Source organism: Stenella coeruleoalba (assembly GCF_951394435.1).
Source record: "Stenella coeruleoalba genome assembly, chromosome: 3".
NCBI classification, from domain to species: domain Eukaryota; kingdom Metazoa; phylum Chordata; class Mammalia; order Artiodactyla; family Delphinidae; genus Stenella; species Stenella coeruleoalba.
The window spans coordinates 26,525,533-26,545,208 of NC_137148.1; the positions used below are offsets into that span (position 1 = coordinate 26,525,533).

Below are 19,676 nucleotides of genomic sequence, written 5' to 3' on the forward strand. Positions count from 1 at the left end.
GGTTTAACTGAACTCAGATCCCTTCCAGCCACAAAGTAACAGAATCATCATTTTACACATCCCCACAAAAGCAAAGAGGCAGTGATATTTAATTCCAGGGACTAAAAAAACCTTTTCCCTTTACTCACCCTGTAGGGCTCCTACCCTATTTTATTTTTCGTCACAGGATTTTATCTCCTCCTGAAATTCCAAATCTTTATTTGGTTATTGGTTTCCCACCCACCCACCAACCAATCGACCACCCACAGACACACACACACTGACTAAATGAAAGTAATTATTCCATGTTATATCCACCACAGCAAATACAGTATTGTAAATTGTGCTTTAATTTCTGCAATCGGATATGATGCAGTGAAATACAAGTATAAACTCTCATTGTACATCCAGAAAATAAAAAGCACATTTATACAGATTTAGCCCAACAGCTTATTCCCTTTTTTAAAAAACGTTTTGAATGTAATTAAAGCTAATTTATCTTCAGTGTAAAAACTTGGAGGTATAAACAAACTCAAGATATTACATACAGGAAGTTAATGTACATTTCCAAACGTGCACAGTGCAGCATTTCAGACAAAGTAAATGGTCTCATTTCAGCTTTTACTGGTAAGCATAATCCACATCTCAATCTTGAATAAAAACGTCACAATATATAAACCCACTGAGAATCCTGTACACAAATACGGCTTTATAGAAATCTGATTTCAAATATAAATACATAAACTGTCATGACCTTACGTGTTACAACAGCTTATTTTTCTATCGTAATTTTATAAAAAAAAAAATCATAGAAAAATATTTCAATGCACATTCAACCACTATGACAGGGGCCGTGACCTTGTGCCTTTAAACCATACCTTATGGAGTGTAAAGCATCACACCAGGCATTTTTGGAATGAAAATTACTAAGATCTTAAGACTGAAGAGGCTACTGTATAAATATTCCCATTATAATATGGTAACAAAACTAGTTAGCTCCATAGTGTACCTGGGAGGCAGTGGGGCAGGGAAGGGAGGTTAGTGCTAGTTTAAGAAGGCCCACAGAACGTACAAGAAGGTAGCCAACGAACTAGGGTCATTTTAAAATCCCCACTGCAAGCCCAACACTGACCTTACTAGTGAGACTCTTAAGGCAACCAAGACTGGGCATGTGTTTGGCCCCAGATGCATGAATCCTACCCTCCCCTCAATCTCCACTGTCATGGTGTGGGGAGGACTGCAAAGCAATTTCTTGTGTGTACAAAAGACGATTCAGTGCAAACCGAGAAACTCCTCTTTGTCAATAGTTTCAAAATTTCTTATTGCCCTTAAGCAACTGAAAGTTTTTCTAAACAGACAATATTCAAATTGGGATCTACACTGGAGAACGAATGGATATAAAAGGCAAACTTTCGATAGGAAACATTCTAATGCGAGATAATTTCTTTCCCCTTCCTTTTGTGGAATTGAACAGGGTTCCATGGAGAATGAAAAAACTGGTCCTTACAAAGTGTACTTTCCTGCATTTAAAAAATATATATCATTTAGACAGCAGATCCAGGAAGGTTACCAGGCATAGTCAAGTTTCTTCTATGGCTTTTTAAATCGCTGAGGTACTATGTGATCACCATCACTTCTGATATTTCTGCTTGACCGCTTCCCTATGAAAGCTACGCTCAACAGCGATCCTACTCATCAGTCTATAAGGTAACAGAATCTGGGGAAACCGTCCTGAGGACGGCGGGCACAGACGCTTGACGCCCCGGCGTGCTATTAGGAAAAGGCAAAGCAACTGCTTTCAAACACTGCACGCCTCCAGAAAAGTGGAAGCTCTTCTGGGCAAACCAAAGGGAGTCCCCCAGTTTGCCCAAAAGGTTTAGCAGCAAGATCCCGGGACCACGTGCACCAAGGTGGGCAGCGTGCAGGGGCAGTGGCGAGTGGTACAGAGCAGGCGGGGGACCCGGGGCTGCCGGCCCCCGAGCCAGTCCCCCGTCCCACATAAAGTGACACAGCCTGAGGATGCTCGGAAACATCAGGATGGTGACACGCGTGGCAAGAGGACGCAGAAAGGAAAGACGCTAAGGTTTGGAAGTGAAGGCCATACATCTAAACGCCTCTGTTTGAATCTCTCAACTTGCCACACACACATCAGGTAAAGTTGGACTTGTTCCAAGCCGAGATGGGCTAGAGAGACACTTACTACTCCCGACGACTGGATAAATCACGCTGGCACAGCAAAGATCTGAAGACAGTATGGAGTCCAAGCACATCTTACCAAGGCCCTTTCTAAGTAGTAAACCAGCTACCGCAGGGTCTGTATGATACTAATGCAGAAGACACTGGCCACAGTTGTATTATGGGTCAAGCAGTAACTCCTTTCCACTAATAATACTAGAGCTATGGTTTTAATTGCATAGTCTTTCAGAATCATGGGGGTTGGAGAGGGAAATGAGGACCAGCTCTTTTCCTGAAGGCCCAGGCTTCCTCCCAGCAGTCAGCTTCAGCGTGACAGCCCGATGCAGACAGCAGACGTGTCTGGCTCCTGCCTCAGCCTGTGACACGCCTCTCTTACCTCCACTGAGCAGACCAGTCACACATCCCCTAGATCCACAAACTCATCTTCTCGCTTGGCCAAGTCTTCTTCATCTCCCAGAGCTTTCCACCCGCTGGTGGGCAGGACTGGCTTGGAGGAATGGCGCTGCAGCAGCGCAAAAGGGAACAAGGAGGACAGGCGGGCCGAGGTCCTCAGCAGCGAGGCGGCCTCTGCCTGGAGGGCCTCCTGGCTGTGGTGTCTCTCCTCGATTTTCTCCTGTAGGCGCTGGACTTCCTCCATCGTCTCCAAGAGTTTGCTCAGGGTGGCCACTCTGCCACCACCCAGGATTTGGGCCTCTGGAATCCACCGCAAGTAGCGCTGGGCCCACACTTTGATCTCTGGCCCCTCGATGTGAGGCAGCAGTAGCCCGTGGTAGTTGGGGGGCTTGCTGCGCCAGCTGTCGTAGAACTCTCGGAAGTTGTCCTGCAGCTCCTCAGAGGAATTAATCAGTTTGCTAATTCTCTTGCCCAGAAGGTTTTTAATTAAATGATCTGTTTCTTCCCTGAAAAATCCTCTTTTGGGAGATGATTTAGATTGGGTGAGTGGCAAAGAAAGTTGTCGTTGATGCTTTGAGAGAAAACACAAATAAAAATCTCTGGTTAGCTGGACAGCACGGTGACAGCTGCTCCCATCAAGGCAGAATCCTGCTTTAACAGAAGTCATGAGATATCAGAACTGCCCCGTGAACGTAAGTTCATTGCAACGCTATCACACGCAGAGAGAAAGCAGCGGCGGGCGGGGGTTTCTTGTTTATGCCACAATGCACGTGTCAGGTGCACACTGGGTGTATAAACAAATGGGTGAAACCAGGTGCGGGGCGTTAAGTACTTGTGAAGGACAAGCTTAAGTTAAGATAGGCTGATGATGATTTAGGGGAGTTTGGGGATGAGGCCTATTCATTTTTGAAAGGAGCAATATGTTTCTTCTTTGAGAAATTTACAGTGTTCGCTTTCACAATAGTCTGAACACCACCTGTGAGGAAGTGCTGCCGACAACCTGAAGAGCCTGTCACTCCACTGAAATAATGTGTAGGCTTAACTTGTAGGCTACTGGGCATCCAGTGGGAGGTCAAGCCTAAGTCAAAAAGATTCTGGACAGAGACAGACGGGAGCAAAAGAAACCTGAGGACTGGCTAAGCAGGCTGGATGTGCCTCTCTGATGAGCTGCACGGAGCAGAAAACGTGAGAGCATTTACACTTTTGCCCTCGTCGGTAACTCCACCTGCAGCCAAAGCAACGTGTTGCGTTTGGGGATGCACTGCGAAAGGGCTGTGAAGATGGTCAAGACGGTTACGAGGGACCCCTGGTGCCCAAAGGAGAAGGTAAAAAGCTGAGGAGAAGCTGTTTCTCTCCAGCTCTTCTGCCCCTGAGGTATCCATTTGAAATCAGAATAGATAGAAGTTTCATTCTGGGGCTAGCCTCCTAAATCTCTAACATGCTCCTGCCAGTGGTTCTTCCTTATAAAAAATATTTCCTTATTATGGAATGTAGAACAACAATAAAAATACAAAGTAGAAAGCAAAACCATTCACAATACCCCAAGTCAGAGATGACCAGGATTTTTGACTTTCCATCTGGGGGCAGGAGAGCCGAAGGCCAGGAGTCGGGGGCCGGCCTCTTCTCTCCAGTGATCCAGGTGAGTCAGGGACCAGGGGAAGCAGGTGGAACCTAACAGCCACAGAGTGTTCACTGCCTACCGGGTTCTGTGCTCAGCGCTTAACGTGCAACCACTTACCCAGTTCTCAAAGTCACTATTACTGCCCCCATTTTACAGATGAGAAAACTAAGGCACAGAGGTTAAGTAACTGCAAAGGCCCCAGCTACCAAGTGCCAGACGTGGTTTCACGACCACAGTCTGGCTCCAGAGCCTGGACTCTTAACAGAGCTCTCCTTGTCTTGCAAGCCCCTCTCTGAAGCCCTAAGTGAACGGAGCGTTCCAGACAGGCCAGGTGTGAACAGCACTGTGCCCCCAGAGCCTGGTCAAGGCCTAGGGCTGAGGCTGGGACCCCACACCTGAGTGGACCCCGTGGTCACGAGTGGTAATTCCCAGGGCAGTGCATCGTGCTGGCCGGCCACGGCTCTTTGGTCTCTACAGAACTACTCCAAGGTCACCTGTCCACTCAACAAGAGGCCCCGAGCCTGACGCCCAGATGCCTCACCAAACGGCTTCACAGGTCCTCGTTGGCCCAGCGCCAGCTCTGCATTAGCTAGTACAAGCCGAGATGCCCCAACCCTGCAGCTTAAGTCTCTCCCACTGGCCAGCTCCTGGAACCTAGGTCCTCTGCTCCCATCTACAAGAAGGGACACTTAGAACAACGGGGCCTGGGCAGAGAAATGGACTCTAGTCTTACCGAGTGGAGCTTTTATTTTCTCCCTTCCGTCTCTGAGTCTCTGAGGGCCTGGAGCAGCTCTGCAATCCTGACCAGGCGGGAAGTGTGTGTGCGGCCACCAGGGGGCACAGCACGCCGACAAAAACTGACCTCCGGCCAAACTGCTCTGGAGCGCAGGGCAGTTCTGGCCCAACAGACAGGAAAGAGGTTGAGCCAGGAGGGCAAACACCCAGCCTGGGCTTGAGGACCCTTGAAGGGCGAAGCATCAGCTCTAAGTTATCCAGCAGCTGTGCCTTCTGTGAGTGCTGGCTTTGGCTCACCTGGGTCCCCAAGCCCCTTTAGAACGGAGCCAGCTCCCACAGCAGGACGGGCTGGGCTCCCAGGAGCCCCGTGGGATGGCGGGATCAGAAGGATGGCGGTGGAGAAGGCAGTGACGCGCACCGACTTGTGACTGGCCACCACTGGCCACCCCGCTCTCCCTTTCATGGGGTCAGGGGGCTGGCAGGGGGTCCAGGTCAGGAGACTGAACGGGAAATGCCATGTAAATCACGCATCACCCAGGGAGCGTCGGGGTTAATAACTAGTAAGGTCAGGAACAAATATCTAAAGGGAGGCCCAAATAATTTGATGCCTGTCGTTTTCAGCCCAGGTCTGCAAACAACAGCCCGCGGGCCCAATCTGGCCTGGTGCCTGCTTTTGTAAATACTGGAACACAGCCAGGCCTGTCTGCTTACGGGGCGTCTGTGGCTGTTTTCGAGCTCCAACAGCATGCGGGAAGTTGTGCCAGAGACTTTGTGGCCCCTGACAGAACACGTTAGTCGCAAACACCATTGTTAGCGTGAAGAGAGGCCTGGCTATTAAAGATGTGAACCGGTACAGATGGCACAGTAGAGCCCACACCGTGATCGCCATCCCCTCTACTCTACCAACCGCACGCGGGCAGGGGCGAGATGCTCGACTCCACGCAGCAGCCCCGGCGACACTCAGCTAATGGCTACGTCTCATCAGGACAGACGCTGGTCTGCTGAAGACAAAGGATTCTCAGGGGCCCTGACAATCTGCCCGTCACGATCTCGACTGCAGACTGTGTCCGTGTATCTCTCATCCTTACAGACATGGGGATCTCTGCGCAGACGAAGGGGGTTAGACATGTGCACATCTTACTTTGAAATGCGTTCCTTTCCGCTGGCCTTTGTCCAGTTTTGGCTTTTCCACGTAAAGAGGGTTTTTGAGCAACGTCTGGGCTTTGGGTTCGAACTGCACAGACCAGTCCCACACGGTGAGGAGATTCAAAGGCTTGCTTTGTGCACCCTGGCCTTCCCGGCCCTGCCAAAACAAGCACAGGTCACGGCGCTTCCAGCGGGGCTGAGGAAAGCAAACACGGCGCTGGAGACGGGCCCCAGGAAGGCACGCCCCGCCTGCCCTGAGAGCCAGCCTTCCAGGGGCTGCTCACTGCGCTAACGGCTCCGCGTGGGGAGGGGCAGGACGCGCTGCTCCCAGCGGGCCGCATGCCAGCCGCGGTCTCCCAGGACAGCACCCTTGTGAGGTCACTCCTAGTTTTCCAATTCACCTTTGGGGAAACTGAGGCTCAGAAAATGGAAGTGACCGCCTGAGGTCACGAAGCTGGTGAGCAGCGAGACTGTGTGAGTGGAGCCTGGTAAAATCCCACTGGAGGGCCAGCTCCAGCAAACCCCGAGGCCCCCAGAGGGCCAGTCAGAGCACCGATGGCGCGGACTTAAGGCCCTGGGAGCGCGACCTCAAGGGAGACTAAAGACGTTTAAGACGGAAAGTGAAAGCCTAGCTTCCCTGCTCCGCCACAGCTCTCTTCAGAGTCACTCCAGGCATCGGGCGAGTGGAAGAGAAGGCATCTGACCTGTTCACAAAGACAACTTTTAATCTGCTTCATTCCTGGCTCTGACACTTGCTCCCGGCTCCAATATTTACCATGTGACCCGGGGCGAGTTACTCACTGTCTCAGTGCCTCAGCTCCTCAGGGATAATAATAATTCAGACCCACAGGGTGCTTGACGATTAAATATCAATACCCGGAAAGCACTCAGAACAGGGCCCAGCATATAATCACTGTTACAAAATGATCATTTTTATCATCAATCTTCTTGCACCCTACCTGTGAGACATGGCTTCTTCAATACACAGGTTCCTAAGAGGGACTCTTACCATGTTTGTATCTTTCTGATGAGGCGAATTGAAGAAGAAGGTGCTAAAGATAGGTATGTACAGGCTATCTGACAAAACGGTCAGGTACGTCTCCGTGAACTCAAACGCTGGGGGATGCTGGTGCACCAGCTGCCAGACACAGTCTAAGAAGAGCAGGAACACGGGAACCTACGTGAAAACGAGATACACGTGACTGAGGGGCACCGGCGGTCCTGGGTTCGGGGCAGCCACCTCGACAGCTGGGGAATAACCTCTCCCGGGCACTATATTCTCTGGGAAACACATTCCAGGCGATTCACATTCTCAACTCCATCCCATTACCAGCGATAAATATGATCAACTGAAACCACACACCCGTGGATTAACATCAGGACTTGGCAGGACCTCTCTGCGTGAAAGACATTCCTGAGATGATGTAAAAATCTCCTTGTCAATCAGCACTGACAGAGGAGCACTTGCAACTGATCCTGGTAACAGGGAACACTAGCTCTGAACCTCAACAAATGAAATGCTGTTCCCCACAGAAGAATTCCACTCTTCTCATTAGTAGCACTGTGTTACAAAGAAATACTACTCAATTACTTCAAATACTGTGGATACTCCCTTCTCCACACCCCTGACAATGAGGGCGCAGAAGAGAAAGAGGACGGGAGAGAAGGCAGAAGCAGCAAAAATGAGTTTCTAACGTTTTTCACAAATGCACTTTTTTAAGCGATGGCCTCTTTTATTAGCTTCAGAGGCAAGCCCTCTAATAGCAGAGATGAGAGTTTTCGAGGGTGCCTTGTCTTCCCCAACTGCTCCTCGTCCAATCACCAGTGACCCTGTCAGGTGGACAGGACAGGCCACATCACAGTCTCCCCCTTCCCGAGCTTGGCCAAGGTCTCACACACAGCTCCTGAGAGGCGGGAGCTGGGAAGCCAGCTCTTTTTTTTTTTTTTTTTGCAGTACGCGGGCCTCTCACTGCTGCGGCCTCTCCCGTTGCGGAGCACAGGCTCCGGACGCGCAGGCTCAGCGGCCATGGCTCACGGGCCCAGCCGCTCCGGGCATGTGGGATCTTCCCGGACTGGGGCACGAACCCGTGTCCCCTGCATCAGGCAGGCAGACTCTCAACCACTGCACCACCAGGGAAGCCCGGAAGCCAGCTCTTGAATCAAAGTCCAGTGCCGTGTCAATTACATCACAAAGCAGACCACCCAGTTTTCTATCAAAACTCCAGTATGTCAGTGTTGAGATGAAAAGAAAGGTCTACATGGGCAACTTTATTTCACACCTCATTTTATGTTCAAGAGCATACTTAAATAGAGCGTAAAATGTTTGGACCTCATTGTACAGTCAGGGAAATGGGCTCACAAAGTACGGGTGACTCCTCCCAACACTGGGTAAACAGACCTGATCTGCTCTCGGGCTCTTGCTCCACTAGACACGGTGCCTGTCAGTCCCCCTTTTCTCAAGATATACAAACTATACGAGATATACAAAAGCACACTCTTCCCCACACAGTATCAGCTCTTTCTGCCCGTCATGTTATTTGAGTCCCATTAACCTTTCAAATTAGTATCTCAGAAACGCAAGGTCCCTTTCAAGACTGAAAGATGGTGATGTCCATTCAGCCCAATGGGACACGGATGAGTACAGAACTGTCCTGAAAGAAACTGCAGGCCTAGTGAGAGGGGGCTGGGTCTCCCAGGACACACCAAGCCCTTATGGGCAAGAGCCACGTCTCTGTTTCCACAGCCGCTGTGTCAAGCTGTCCAGCACCGCAGACAGACGTGCTTATTACCTGGGGTAAGAAAAACCACCAGTCGCCCTGCTAGCATACGTTACCTCTGCAGGTGATCTAATTAAAGTTCACCTGTTTTCATTTTTCTTTCCACAGTCGTTAATAATGCAGCCAAAGGAGTTTGCACCGCTGTAACCTAGACAAGTACACCCCAACCTGGGGGGCTCATTTTCACTAACTGAACTGTAACACTAACTCTCCAGTGCTTGAATTCGGAGGCCCAGACCTGCAGCTACCATGGCGAAGGCCCTGGTACTGGATAGCATTCACATAACCCTGTGCTTTATTTTGAAAGGGTTTACTGCAAGGAAAATTTACTTTGCGTTATTATGTATTTTCTGTAGGAAACTTGTACCCTAAATGTTCATTTTTTTTTTGCAAAGACTAAATTAACAGAAACTGTGGGAGTCTCTCTCACTGAGTTCATTTTTATTTAAGTTTTACAAATCAGTATTACTTCCACCATGAAATATAATAGCCCCCTGGGGTACACAATTTAGAAGAGAAGACTCTGAACACACCTGTTAATAAACACCCCTCTCCCCTGGGAAGAGTTTCAATAGTGTTTCAAGCATTGAAAGGCATCTAGCAGTGCACTGACCTCAGCCTTCCTGACAAGCCCCTAAAAGGCGAGCACTTTGCAGGCAGGAGCCCTCGGTCGGAAGACAGATGAATGAAGAGACGGGGCTCTGCTTCCCCATGGCTGCCGGGTCTGTGATGGGGACACTCACCTCCTCCTTGTCACTCTGACGTAGATGGTTGCAGCGGTCCAGGAAGCAGTGTCCGCCCACGATCCACTCCTTCTGAACAAGGCTCTGGAAACCGAACCTGGTTCGACAGTGGGGGTCCATCATCACTTGCACCAGAGAGGAAACGAGGCAGCAGAGGTCGGAAGCGTTCTCCTCTGGGGTGGAGGGAGGCCCAGCAGCAGCGTGGAGAGGAAGGAGGGTACCAAGTGTTAAAGAGCTGCAGAGGGCTCGCACAGGCACAGGTAACAGCAGGGGCCTCAACACCAGCGCCTCCCACTGACGGTCAAGCGCTAATTCTCCAAAGGCCAGGGCCAGTGGGGAAAAAACGGTAATGTTTTCAGATTGAGAGACAAATAGCTTCTAGCCTGGCTGGCACTGGTTCCAGCACACACTGGCACTAAAGATGGATTGGTTACTGATGAATAAATGCAGCATGGCAAACCCACTGTCAGAATGCGGGGTCCAAATGTGCTACACGATGAGGGCACAATCAGATACATCATGGCACTCGCTGGGCTCCACAGACCAAGTTCAAAACCCTTCCAGCTGGTGTGTCAGGGTCTCCATCACTGAACTCATTGTTCCAAGGCAAAACTGCTTCTCAGCTACCTTTCCTCCACTACCTCTGCTTCGGAGAAAGGGTAGCATTCCTGGATTGCACCAAAATGCTCTGATTCTCAGCTCTACGGCTCTTTCCATTTCTGTCTGGGAGCACAGAGGGGCCCGCTTCTTTCTGCCTAGCCTAGAGGAGAAACTCTCCACAGTAAGTATAAGCCATGTGCCCACCCCTGGGGTGCACGGTACAAAACCACACGATGAAAATTCTGCTCACATCCCGGTTCACCATAAATGACTCACAGCAAATAAAAACATACATCTACATCCGTGCATTTGTCTTAGTTTTAAGGTCCTAAAAGTCAAGGTCTACAGCCCTGTGGTTTCTACTTTACACAAGAAGTGCAACTCAAGGTGCTATTTTAAAATGTCCACGAGGACAATGGTGCTGGTAGCCATGGGTTTAGAGAAACTTCAGAACGAATTCTACGTAGGGAGGTGTTTGCACTGTTAAACTCTCCTCCTGAACCCCAGGTCACGAAGCACTACAGAGCCACGCTTACACTGTGCTCCTACTTCTCCTCCAGGAAACAAGCCTAAACAATGGGAACACATGGGTTCAGAAGAAGCAGATTTTTATATTTGTCTTTCTTGTGCTATCACCTTCCAAAACAAGTTTCATTTTTTTAAGAGAATCTTCCTTCTTGCGTATGAAGGGTGTTAACAGTACACATGCGAGTCCTAGGAAGAGCAGCTAGAGAATGAGACTTCAGAGGTACAACTCAGCAGTCCTTCGGGGAGTGAGGAGAGCTCAGCCTCACCCGCTAAAGATCCCCATTTCATTCTACGCAACTCTGGGATTGGTGCAGTCTGGCCCTGGGTACTTGCACCTCTCAGCCCCCCAATCTTCATCCCTCCTTTTCACCAGTTACTCAGTACTCTGTTCTGCCGTTGTTAATTAGATCTTTTTCAATAACACCCTTAGGCCTGCTCTCTCAAACTTCTAGAAGGCAGAGGCATAGAGCTCTGTACATGGGAGGTGCTCAGTGCATGTATTAAAATTTAAGTCAGAAGGTACAGAAATCACAGGTGGACACATTTCCAGTCTGCTCACAGAAGCTAAATTCTAGCAGTCATGGAGAGTGTCAGAAAAATGATAAAAGCCTGAGGGGATGAAAGCATGGGACAGTCTACTTAATGTAAAGCATGGGGCTATAAGAAACTTTAAATATTCAAAACAGCAGATAATATTTTAGCTCAGATCTAACCAATTCCACCAACAATCTTTGTGGCATGAGGTTTACACTTCTTTTACACATTCTGGGTGTGTATATCCTGTCCACATGTACAGGAAGTTAAGTCCACGGAAGAAAAGGGAATCGCGGTCCACACCAATCGTGGTGGCAACTGCACGAAGTTGTCAGACACAAAGATGTAAAAATAACAATTAAACCATCCATGGGTCTCTTCATACAAAAACGATCATCCAAAGATTTTAACTTTGAGTTAATATAAAACAAAACCTCAAAATATGAGGAAATGTGAGCTTTGGTAAAGATACCAAACAATTCCTTCTTGGGCTGCGAATAGGTCTGCCGAGTTCCAAGTGAAAGAATTTATTTTTAAACTATAACAATGAACTCCAAAGCAGAGCATTCCAAGGTCAGGGTAAAAAGAATGGAAGGATTTCTACACCAGCTCCCTCCTTCTACAAGACAATTCCACTTACATAAATCTCTATATACAGAAACAGAATCCCAAGTAAAGGAAAAAGGAAACCACCCTTTGTGCTTTAAATATATTACCTAAAAGAAGAACGTTCATGTTTTGCGCTTCTAGACATTCTATAATCTCTATTGCTTTTTTCAGGCAGCGTCTACATAGGAGAGAGGCAAGAAAAACAGGTATTAGTTCCTGAGCTTAGTATCATGAACAATAAGAAATTTAGAGGCATCTGACATGATCTTCAGTTTTCTATCTCATTTACTGTTTCATGCTGAAGATCTCCAAAAAGAAACAAATTATCATTCATGCTATTCAGATACTACAAGACACTCATCTGCTTATTAGAAACTTAAAATTTTCAGAAGGGATTTCCAAAATGGATGTAAAAATGTTGCTACGTGATTCCTAAACTAGCAATACTTATTGCAAATTCGTATCTGAGTGTGTTGGTGAGTCCCAGTAAGACCCACATCTGGAGGCTGTGCTGCAGGTCCATTTTGTTAACTCAAGGTCATGGGCTAAATGTGTTGGTGTGGCTGCAAAGGCCTAGTGTGCCCTGAAACCCCTTTGTCTCTCTCGACGCAGCTGCGTTTGAGACTGTTGCCGCTGCCAGCAGCTCTGCCTTCTGCACTGGTAACCCTGCAGCAGTGGCGCCTCCCTGGACTCTTCACCGGCTTAGGGACACTCACCTCTACCCACCCCATGGAAGGAAAGGTCCTTTTATTTTATAACATTCATCACAATACTTGCAATTATATATTCAAATTAAGGACATGCAGCAGGCTCCTCAAAACCTATTTGTTAAAAAGTTTTTGGAGGCCTGAGGCTCCTTTGCACAAACTCCCAGGCAGATGTGAGAGAGGATGCCAAGCTAGGTGCAAGGAAGGAGTCTTCTCTTCGGAGCTGTTGTCTCCCCTGCTCTCACCCTGTCATCATTTCTGTTTTGCGCCTCCCTTTGCCCTCTCCTCTACTTAAGGGCAACAGACAGAAGCTATTCAAAATGGGAAGTAGGAAAGGGAATAAAATTCTGTTTTCTCAGAATCTCTACTTAACTCCGAAATGAAAAATAACTAATTGGCATTAATGACAGTAAAAAAAAAATTTTAATAGGTAAGAGACATATAAGATACAGAATTCTTCTAAAAAGGTATTCAGTAAAAAACTCAGCATCCGGGTAATTCCCTGGAGGTCTAGTGGTTAGGACTCCGCACTTTCACTGCAAGGGTGTGGGTTCCATCCCTGGTCTCGGCCAAAAACAAAAACAAACCCAGAAACTCAGCATCCCTCCCCTTCTCAATCCCCAGATTCCTCCCTGGGGGTGAGCGCTGCTGCTCAATTAGAACGCTGGGTTGCCACGTCCCCTTTTTTGTAGGCTTCCCATCCCTAGTCTATAGTCTAGGGAGCAGATCTCTGTATGGACAGGTAGCATGTCTGTAAATTCTCATCAGATGTGCACAGAAATAATAAATAATGAATGTAAAAGCCAGCTGAGCCCTGAACAGAATATGTGATCTAAGAATATTTAACTGTGAAATAGAAAACAGTTAAATTATTTGTCAGGTTGCTTTACTACTTTTTTAAAATTTCTGGCTGCCTTGGGTCTTCATTGCTGAGCGTGGGCTTTCTCCAATTGCGGTGAGCGGGGGCTACTCTTTGTTGTGGTGCGCGGGCTTCTCACTGCAGTGGCTTCTCTTGTTGCAGAGCACAGGCTCTAGGCGCGCGGGCTTCAGTAGTTGTGGCTCGTGGGCTCTAGAGTGCAGGCTCAGTAGTTGTGGCGCATGGGCTTAGTTGCTCCGCGGCATGTGGGATCTTCTCGAACCCGTGTCCCCTGCATTGGCAGGTGGATTCTTAACCACTGTGCCACCAGGGAAGTCCTGCTCTACTACTTTGGCTTAGAGAACTGTGTAATTCAAAACAAGGCAAAACAACGCCTTGAAATACCTGATTATGTCAAGCCAGCTGCTACTTTCCAGCAGGGAAAACCATTTTATATCTGTGTCCCAAAATTCGGTACTATTATCTGAAAAAAGGAAAAAGAGTAAAGAAGTCAGGCACTGTTTGCTGCTGTGCCTCTGCTGTAAAACCTGTGCTGTTCAGAGGTGCTGCCCCAGACTAGGCTGAGAATCCAGCATTTCAAACCTTCAGCTGAAATTGTTTTTGAACTGTAAACCCCTGGAATGGTGTGGTAGTCAAAAATAGACTTTCATTGCTCAAGTAAAAAGTGCCCTACAATCTGTATACTAAGCCACAGTCCACCCTGTAACTCAACAAGGAGAGTAACATGCTTTAGGCAGACAGAGTCGACATCCAGGCTGCTGCTCTTAGAAGAGGAAGATGCAACAGGCCACGTCCTAATGCCAAGGAGGCCTGAGGGAAGAGCTAGCTTCTGCTGGAATCCTAAACACACACGTTTACCTTGCACGCCAGACACAATCCCCCCAACCCACCTTGATACAGAAGCCCTGGATTTTACAGAAGTCTACTGCATGTCAGAGTTGCAAACTCAAATCACTGAGAAGGCAGATACCCCTGCAAAGTACTGGATGGTGAAAACAGAAGCGGAGAATCACAGTCCTGGATCAACTAGTGCAATTTCTTACTTCTCCGCCAGGTGCCTGCTTTTTATAAACCTATTTTATAACACACAGCACAGTGTGTTCTAATTAGAGGTACACACTTGTTTCCCTTGGTGTCATATTCATCTTTATCTCCAATGCCTAGCATAGTTAGTGTGTATAATGGAAATTCAACAAATGTTGACTGACTGAATGAATAAATCCTAAATCAGACCACTAGGCTAAAAAGTCAAAGTTAGGAAAAGCTACCTATAAGTGTGACAAATCTCAGAGGGTAAACACTCATTCAAGAGTGAAGAGAATCAACAGGTGACTGACTTTGATTAAATCTGATTCAAGTTCTGAACTGTTCACACTGGGCAGCCTGGGCAGGGAAGTGGTGGTGGCTAGGATGGGCATATTTCATTTTCTACTTTGCACATTTCAGATTAACTGAATGTTTTTTACACTGTAAAAAAAATATATATATATGCTCAATTGGAAAAAAAATAAAATATTTCCACTTGGTGAGGGAGGAGTCCATTTAATAAGCCACTAAGGAAAACAAACAGATGATTCACTTTACAAAATAGCCGGTGAATACAGGTACTGCACAGTTCTACAACTTTTAAGGGAGAAGCTCAACGCTCACCACTGGGGAAGGAAGAGAGGAGGACGGTGGCTCTGTGTTCACTGCCCTGAGAAGGCGCAGTGGGGCAAGAGCCTGGAGCAAAATGGCGGCAGCAAGTGTACCGAGGGCAGCTGGCCCCGTGGTGACTGGCCCCTCCGCTCCGTGACACCAGCCCTCACGGCCGGGAACCTCTGTGTACAGCCATGAGGAACCCAGGGGAATGGCACCGACTTTCGCCTGATCCACGCGGCATGTCTTTCCCCATCTGACAGAAAGTTTTTGCTCGGCATTCTTCTCACCTATCAGAAACAGCTGTTTAAATTTAGAGTAGGCCGTCTGGATTTCCTGCAGGGATAGGAAGTTGCTTGACAGGTCTTCAGTTTTAACAATTTCATAGGGTGGCCTGTGGATGGTCTTATAAATTCTAGGTAACAAAAAGTAACAAGAGATTAGAAGAGCAGGCATGAGTTAGAAAGAGTTCGTTTTTCCTGAGCACTTCCTGGGTGCCCAGGTCTGTGTGAAGAGCTCCCACTGAATCCTCCCCAAAGAGGCAACTACTGCCCGCTGCCGCTCCCAGCCAGCAGAGGTGGGGATGCAGGAACAAGGGGCGGAGCCACCCGGCCCAAGATTATGAAGTTTATCACCTGGAAGAGCCAGGATTTGAACCAAGGCAATTTAACTCCAAAGTCTACTCCTTTTCTGTTTTTAAATTCATCCAGCTTAGTTTTTTTTAAACTTTTAATTTTGAAAATTTTCAAACATGCAGAAAAGCAGAAAAGCATAACACAGTGACATATACCTTGACCTAGATTTGACAGCTGTCAACATTACAGAAATCATGCCACTTCCCCCAAATGCTGCATCGTGCACCTCTAAAAACAATGCAGCTGAGGTGCTTCATGGTTATGTTACACTCACTCCTTTCAAATTAAAGACGACCGCTCTAAACTGTATCCCCAGCATGAAGTGCTTTATCAGCAGGTAAACTGAAATGGACCAACTACCAAGAACTGTTCCCTGCTTCTCGGAAGACAAAAACTGAGCTAACTAAACGATAACAAAATGTACAACAGTACCGACCCATCCAAGAAGTTCTTTTGGATTTGTAAAACGCCATCATCCTGTTCTTTGGGCAGTGCTGACATTTTCAAAAGGGCACATCCGCTGTGGCAGGACCAACACCATATCTGCAAAGGGGAATAAAGGTTTTCCAGATGTAACGTAAACCACCTAACAGAGGACAGGTAAGCTTAGCATTTGAATTCATACAGGGAAATGTACACCTTCAATATGAAATAGCTGAATATATTCAACTTTGTTATGCCTAGGAATAAATGTGTTATACTCATAATGAAAAAGGCTGATTTAGTCTTAAAGACAACAACAACAGAAACTCAGGTCTAGGTGGTCACACTCAGACTCGCTTATAGCCTAACATTACCTTTTGACTTGGCTTTAGTGCTGGGAACCTGGATGATGATGATAAAAACAACAACATCATCATCATCATTATTAGGATTATTAGGATAGAAACGATCACTGGAGTGCAGCTCATTATCTCAGGATTTTACATGAATTAAGTCATTTAATTCTCACAGTCACACTCTGAGACAGGTATAAGTATTATCCCCACTAACGACAAGAAACTGAGGCTTGGAGAGACCGAATAACTTCCCCAAGGTGCACAGACAGTGCAGCAGTGACTTCTCAAGGCCCTGCTCCACTTGGATGGCCAAAAGGGGGCAGCTCCCACCGTTAGAGAAAGTCCACACAAGAAAGCATGGGAAGTTGGTTATTCAACATACATTGGTAAGAGACTTGTACATGTAAGGCACTGAATTAGGTTGTGAGAGGATGGAAAGAGGGCTAAGGTACTTCGTCTACCTTCAAGGTGCTTATATCCTAAAAGGGGAAATAAATTTGCAAATATAATAGGAAGTAGAATGTGGCAAACCACAGGAGAAGGGGATTTCAATGAACAACAAAGGGACGGCAACAGAGAAAGAAATCATATGAATGCCCGTAAGTGACTGATTCAAGTGTTTAGGCATTTTTCTGGATACAGTGGGAGTTTCATTTGTTTGCTCTGCTGTATAGGAACACAAGGAGATTAGAACTGACTAGGGGGCAAAGTAACCTGCCAGGAGAGCCTGTAATGGAGAAGAGGGGAAGATTGGGTGGGGCCGGGGAGCACGGCTGTGGATTTTGTGCCCCGTATAAAGGTCTGGTTAAGGGTTCAACGGTGGCGAAAGCCCAGCACTGCTCTGCTGACCAAGCCTTCGGGCCCTGGCTCAAAGGCAGACCAGGAGGATTTCAGCTGCCCAGAGAGGTCCCCTCTTGCCAGTCATCTGCACCGTAGAGACCACACACTGGCGTGCCAGCAGCATCCTGGGCTGGAGATCAGAGATCAGCAAACCCAGGCGATATTCTGCACTACGCTTAGAAAGTCAGAAAGAGGAACCGGTTTGGGGTTTCAGGGGAAGATGATGAATCAGTATTGGGTATGCTGGGTGCCTAGTGCCCACAGGACATCTGTGTGAAGATACTGAGGAGACTCCCAAGATGAGGATTATGACTTAGGAGAAGAAGGCAGGACTGCAGCTCTGGACACAGGAGCTGCCTGCCAGCTTCAGTGGAAGAGACGTGAGCCCACCCCGGAGCGAGGCCACAGGGACGCAGAACTGCTTCAGGAGCTGCCCAAAGAGCACCGACTCTGTAAGATCCTAACAAGACGGAAGTGTTGGAACAGTGAGACAAATCAGCGGGCCCCTTGCTTCCCTCTTACCCCCTTTTCCAACGTCACGCCCAGGCACTCCTGCCCCCCGGTGGGTGCAGCTCACTCTGAGATGGGGGGGACACACTCTTATCCATGACTCGTGACACGTTCTAGGAAGTTAAGTGTTCTTAAGCCTTTTTATCTCCTCTCCTGGGGCAGAAAGAATCTGCTCTTGGTGACATTCAACCACAGCTCATTTCCTATTTGGGGCTCAACTGTCACCTCCCAGCTGAGGCACAAAGGGACAATTCCCTTACATTCGCTGTTTGAAACAGTAAATAGAAAACAAGCAAAATTCTTGGTCCGAGAGAGACTTCTCACAGGAATTTAGCAAAAGACATATGTCTTCTCCTATTGTAATATGTACAATTTCTGTCTGAGAAAGAGCCACAGGGTTCTTAGTAAGAATGACTTGACAACACACAAGAATCAATGTGATAATCCTGTTTATTTGGTAGATCATTTTTTTTCATTATTCATTATTTGGTAGATCTTTTTTTTTTGGTCTTTTTTAAATTGAAGTATAGCTGATGTACCATATAAGTTACAGGTGTACGATATAGTGAGTCACAATTTTTAAAGCTTATACTCCATTTATAGTTACTATAAAACATTGGCTATATTACCCATGGTGTTCAATATACCCTTGCAGCTTACTTTATACCTAATAGCTTGTACATTACTTGGTACATCTTAAGGTGTCTCTCTTAATAGAGCCAAAGAGCTTTAGGGGAGCCTCTACAATTGGAGGCTAGAAAGCAGCGTAAGAAAGAAGGAAAGGAACCACTAAGGAGGCAAGAGGACCAAGACAGCATCGTGTTTCCAAAGCCAAGATAGGAATTTAAAAGGCAAAAAAGGCGGGGGGGGGGGGGGTGGTTCACCCAGAACTACAGTGACTGACGGTGTGGAGAACGGGGGCCACCCAGGCTCAGTGACTCTGAGCGTCAACAGCAGAGTGGGGGCAGGCAGAAGCCCTGCTGCAAGAGGAAAGGGGGTAGAGGCAAGCAGAGAGAATCGGTACAGTCCTGAAGTACAGGCAGTGCAGGCAAGGAGAACAAGCCCACGCTCAACTGTTAAGGAAGGGCTTCTTCAGGTGAGGGAGACTTGAGAATGCCTTCAAGAGAGCAGAATCTCCGGAGATACACGCGGAAGGGGCAGAGTGACGGAAGACAAATCCAGGGCAGAGGAGATCAAGAGCCCGGGCAGAGGTCTGGGTCGGAGATGAAGGAGCACAGAGAGACCACAGGAGGAGGAGGGAGGTCTTGTCGCTCGCTCTCCAAGACCCCTCGGGACTAAGGGAAAGGTGGTCGATGACAGTAAGAGAGGGTGGGATCGCCAACTTAAAGAGAATGAAAAAATGGCTACCCTGGCCCCAGGGAAGAACGACGCAGGAACCAGAGGGAGTCACTGACAGGCTGCTGAGCAGAACAGGGGCCCAAGTGAAGCAAGGTAACAGTTTTCACGTATCCCATTAAAACGCTCTGCTGTTTGGTCTGAACAATCTGTAGCAATGTTCACTAGCCCCGCAGCAAAAGCATAAATACTCAGGACTGGAGTACAGCAGAGGGTCCAGGAGGCCACAGTCTCTAGAATGGCAGCAAGGGCATGACTGAAATCACAAATGATGCAGGTCTTCCCCGAACAGGAGTTAAGTGGAGGCAGGAAAGACCAGACTAGATGAAAAGTCAGGGTGAAAAAGCAGAGATACGGAAATGTTCTCAGACTAGCGATAACGGCTGTACAACGTTGTGAACATATTCACTGTCACCAGTGGTAAATTTTACGTGATGTGTATTGAGAGCTGTGCTCCCTGAGTGAATGTGTAA

The 19,676-nt window shown here is 47.7% G+C and overlaps 1 protein-coding gene across 2 annotated transcripts in view; it reads right to left on the reverse strand.

Annotated features, from left to right (window-relative positions):
• Window positions 1-308: 308 nt before the first annotated feature.
• MTMR12 (myotubularin related protein 12) overlaps window positions 309-19,676 on the reverse strand; it is a 65,730-nt gene continuing 46,362 nt past the window's right edge. For both annotated transcript variants that reach the window (XM_079918037.1, XM_079918038.1), the window contains exons 9-16: window positions 16,155-16,261; window positions 15,374-15,498; window positions 13,830-13,908; window positions 11,969-12,039; window positions 9,591-9,763; window positions 7,080-7,247; window positions 6,066-6,227; window positions 309-3,139 (exon numbers count right to left, since the gene is read on the reverse strand). In XM_079918037.1, the coding sequence (XP_079774163.1) occupies window positions 2,570-3,139; window positions 6,066-6,227; window positions 7,080-7,247; window positions 9,591-9,763; window positions 11,969-12,039; window positions 13,830-13,908; window positions 15,374-15,498; window positions 16,155-16,261 (1,455 nt within the window). In that variant the 3' untranslated portion in view covers window positions 309-2,569. The remainder of the gene's footprint in view (window positions 3,140-6,065; window positions 6,228-7,079; window positions 7,248-9,590; window positions 9,764-11,968; window positions 12,040-13,829; window positions 13,909-15,373; window positions 15,499-16,154; window positions 16,262-19,676) is intronic.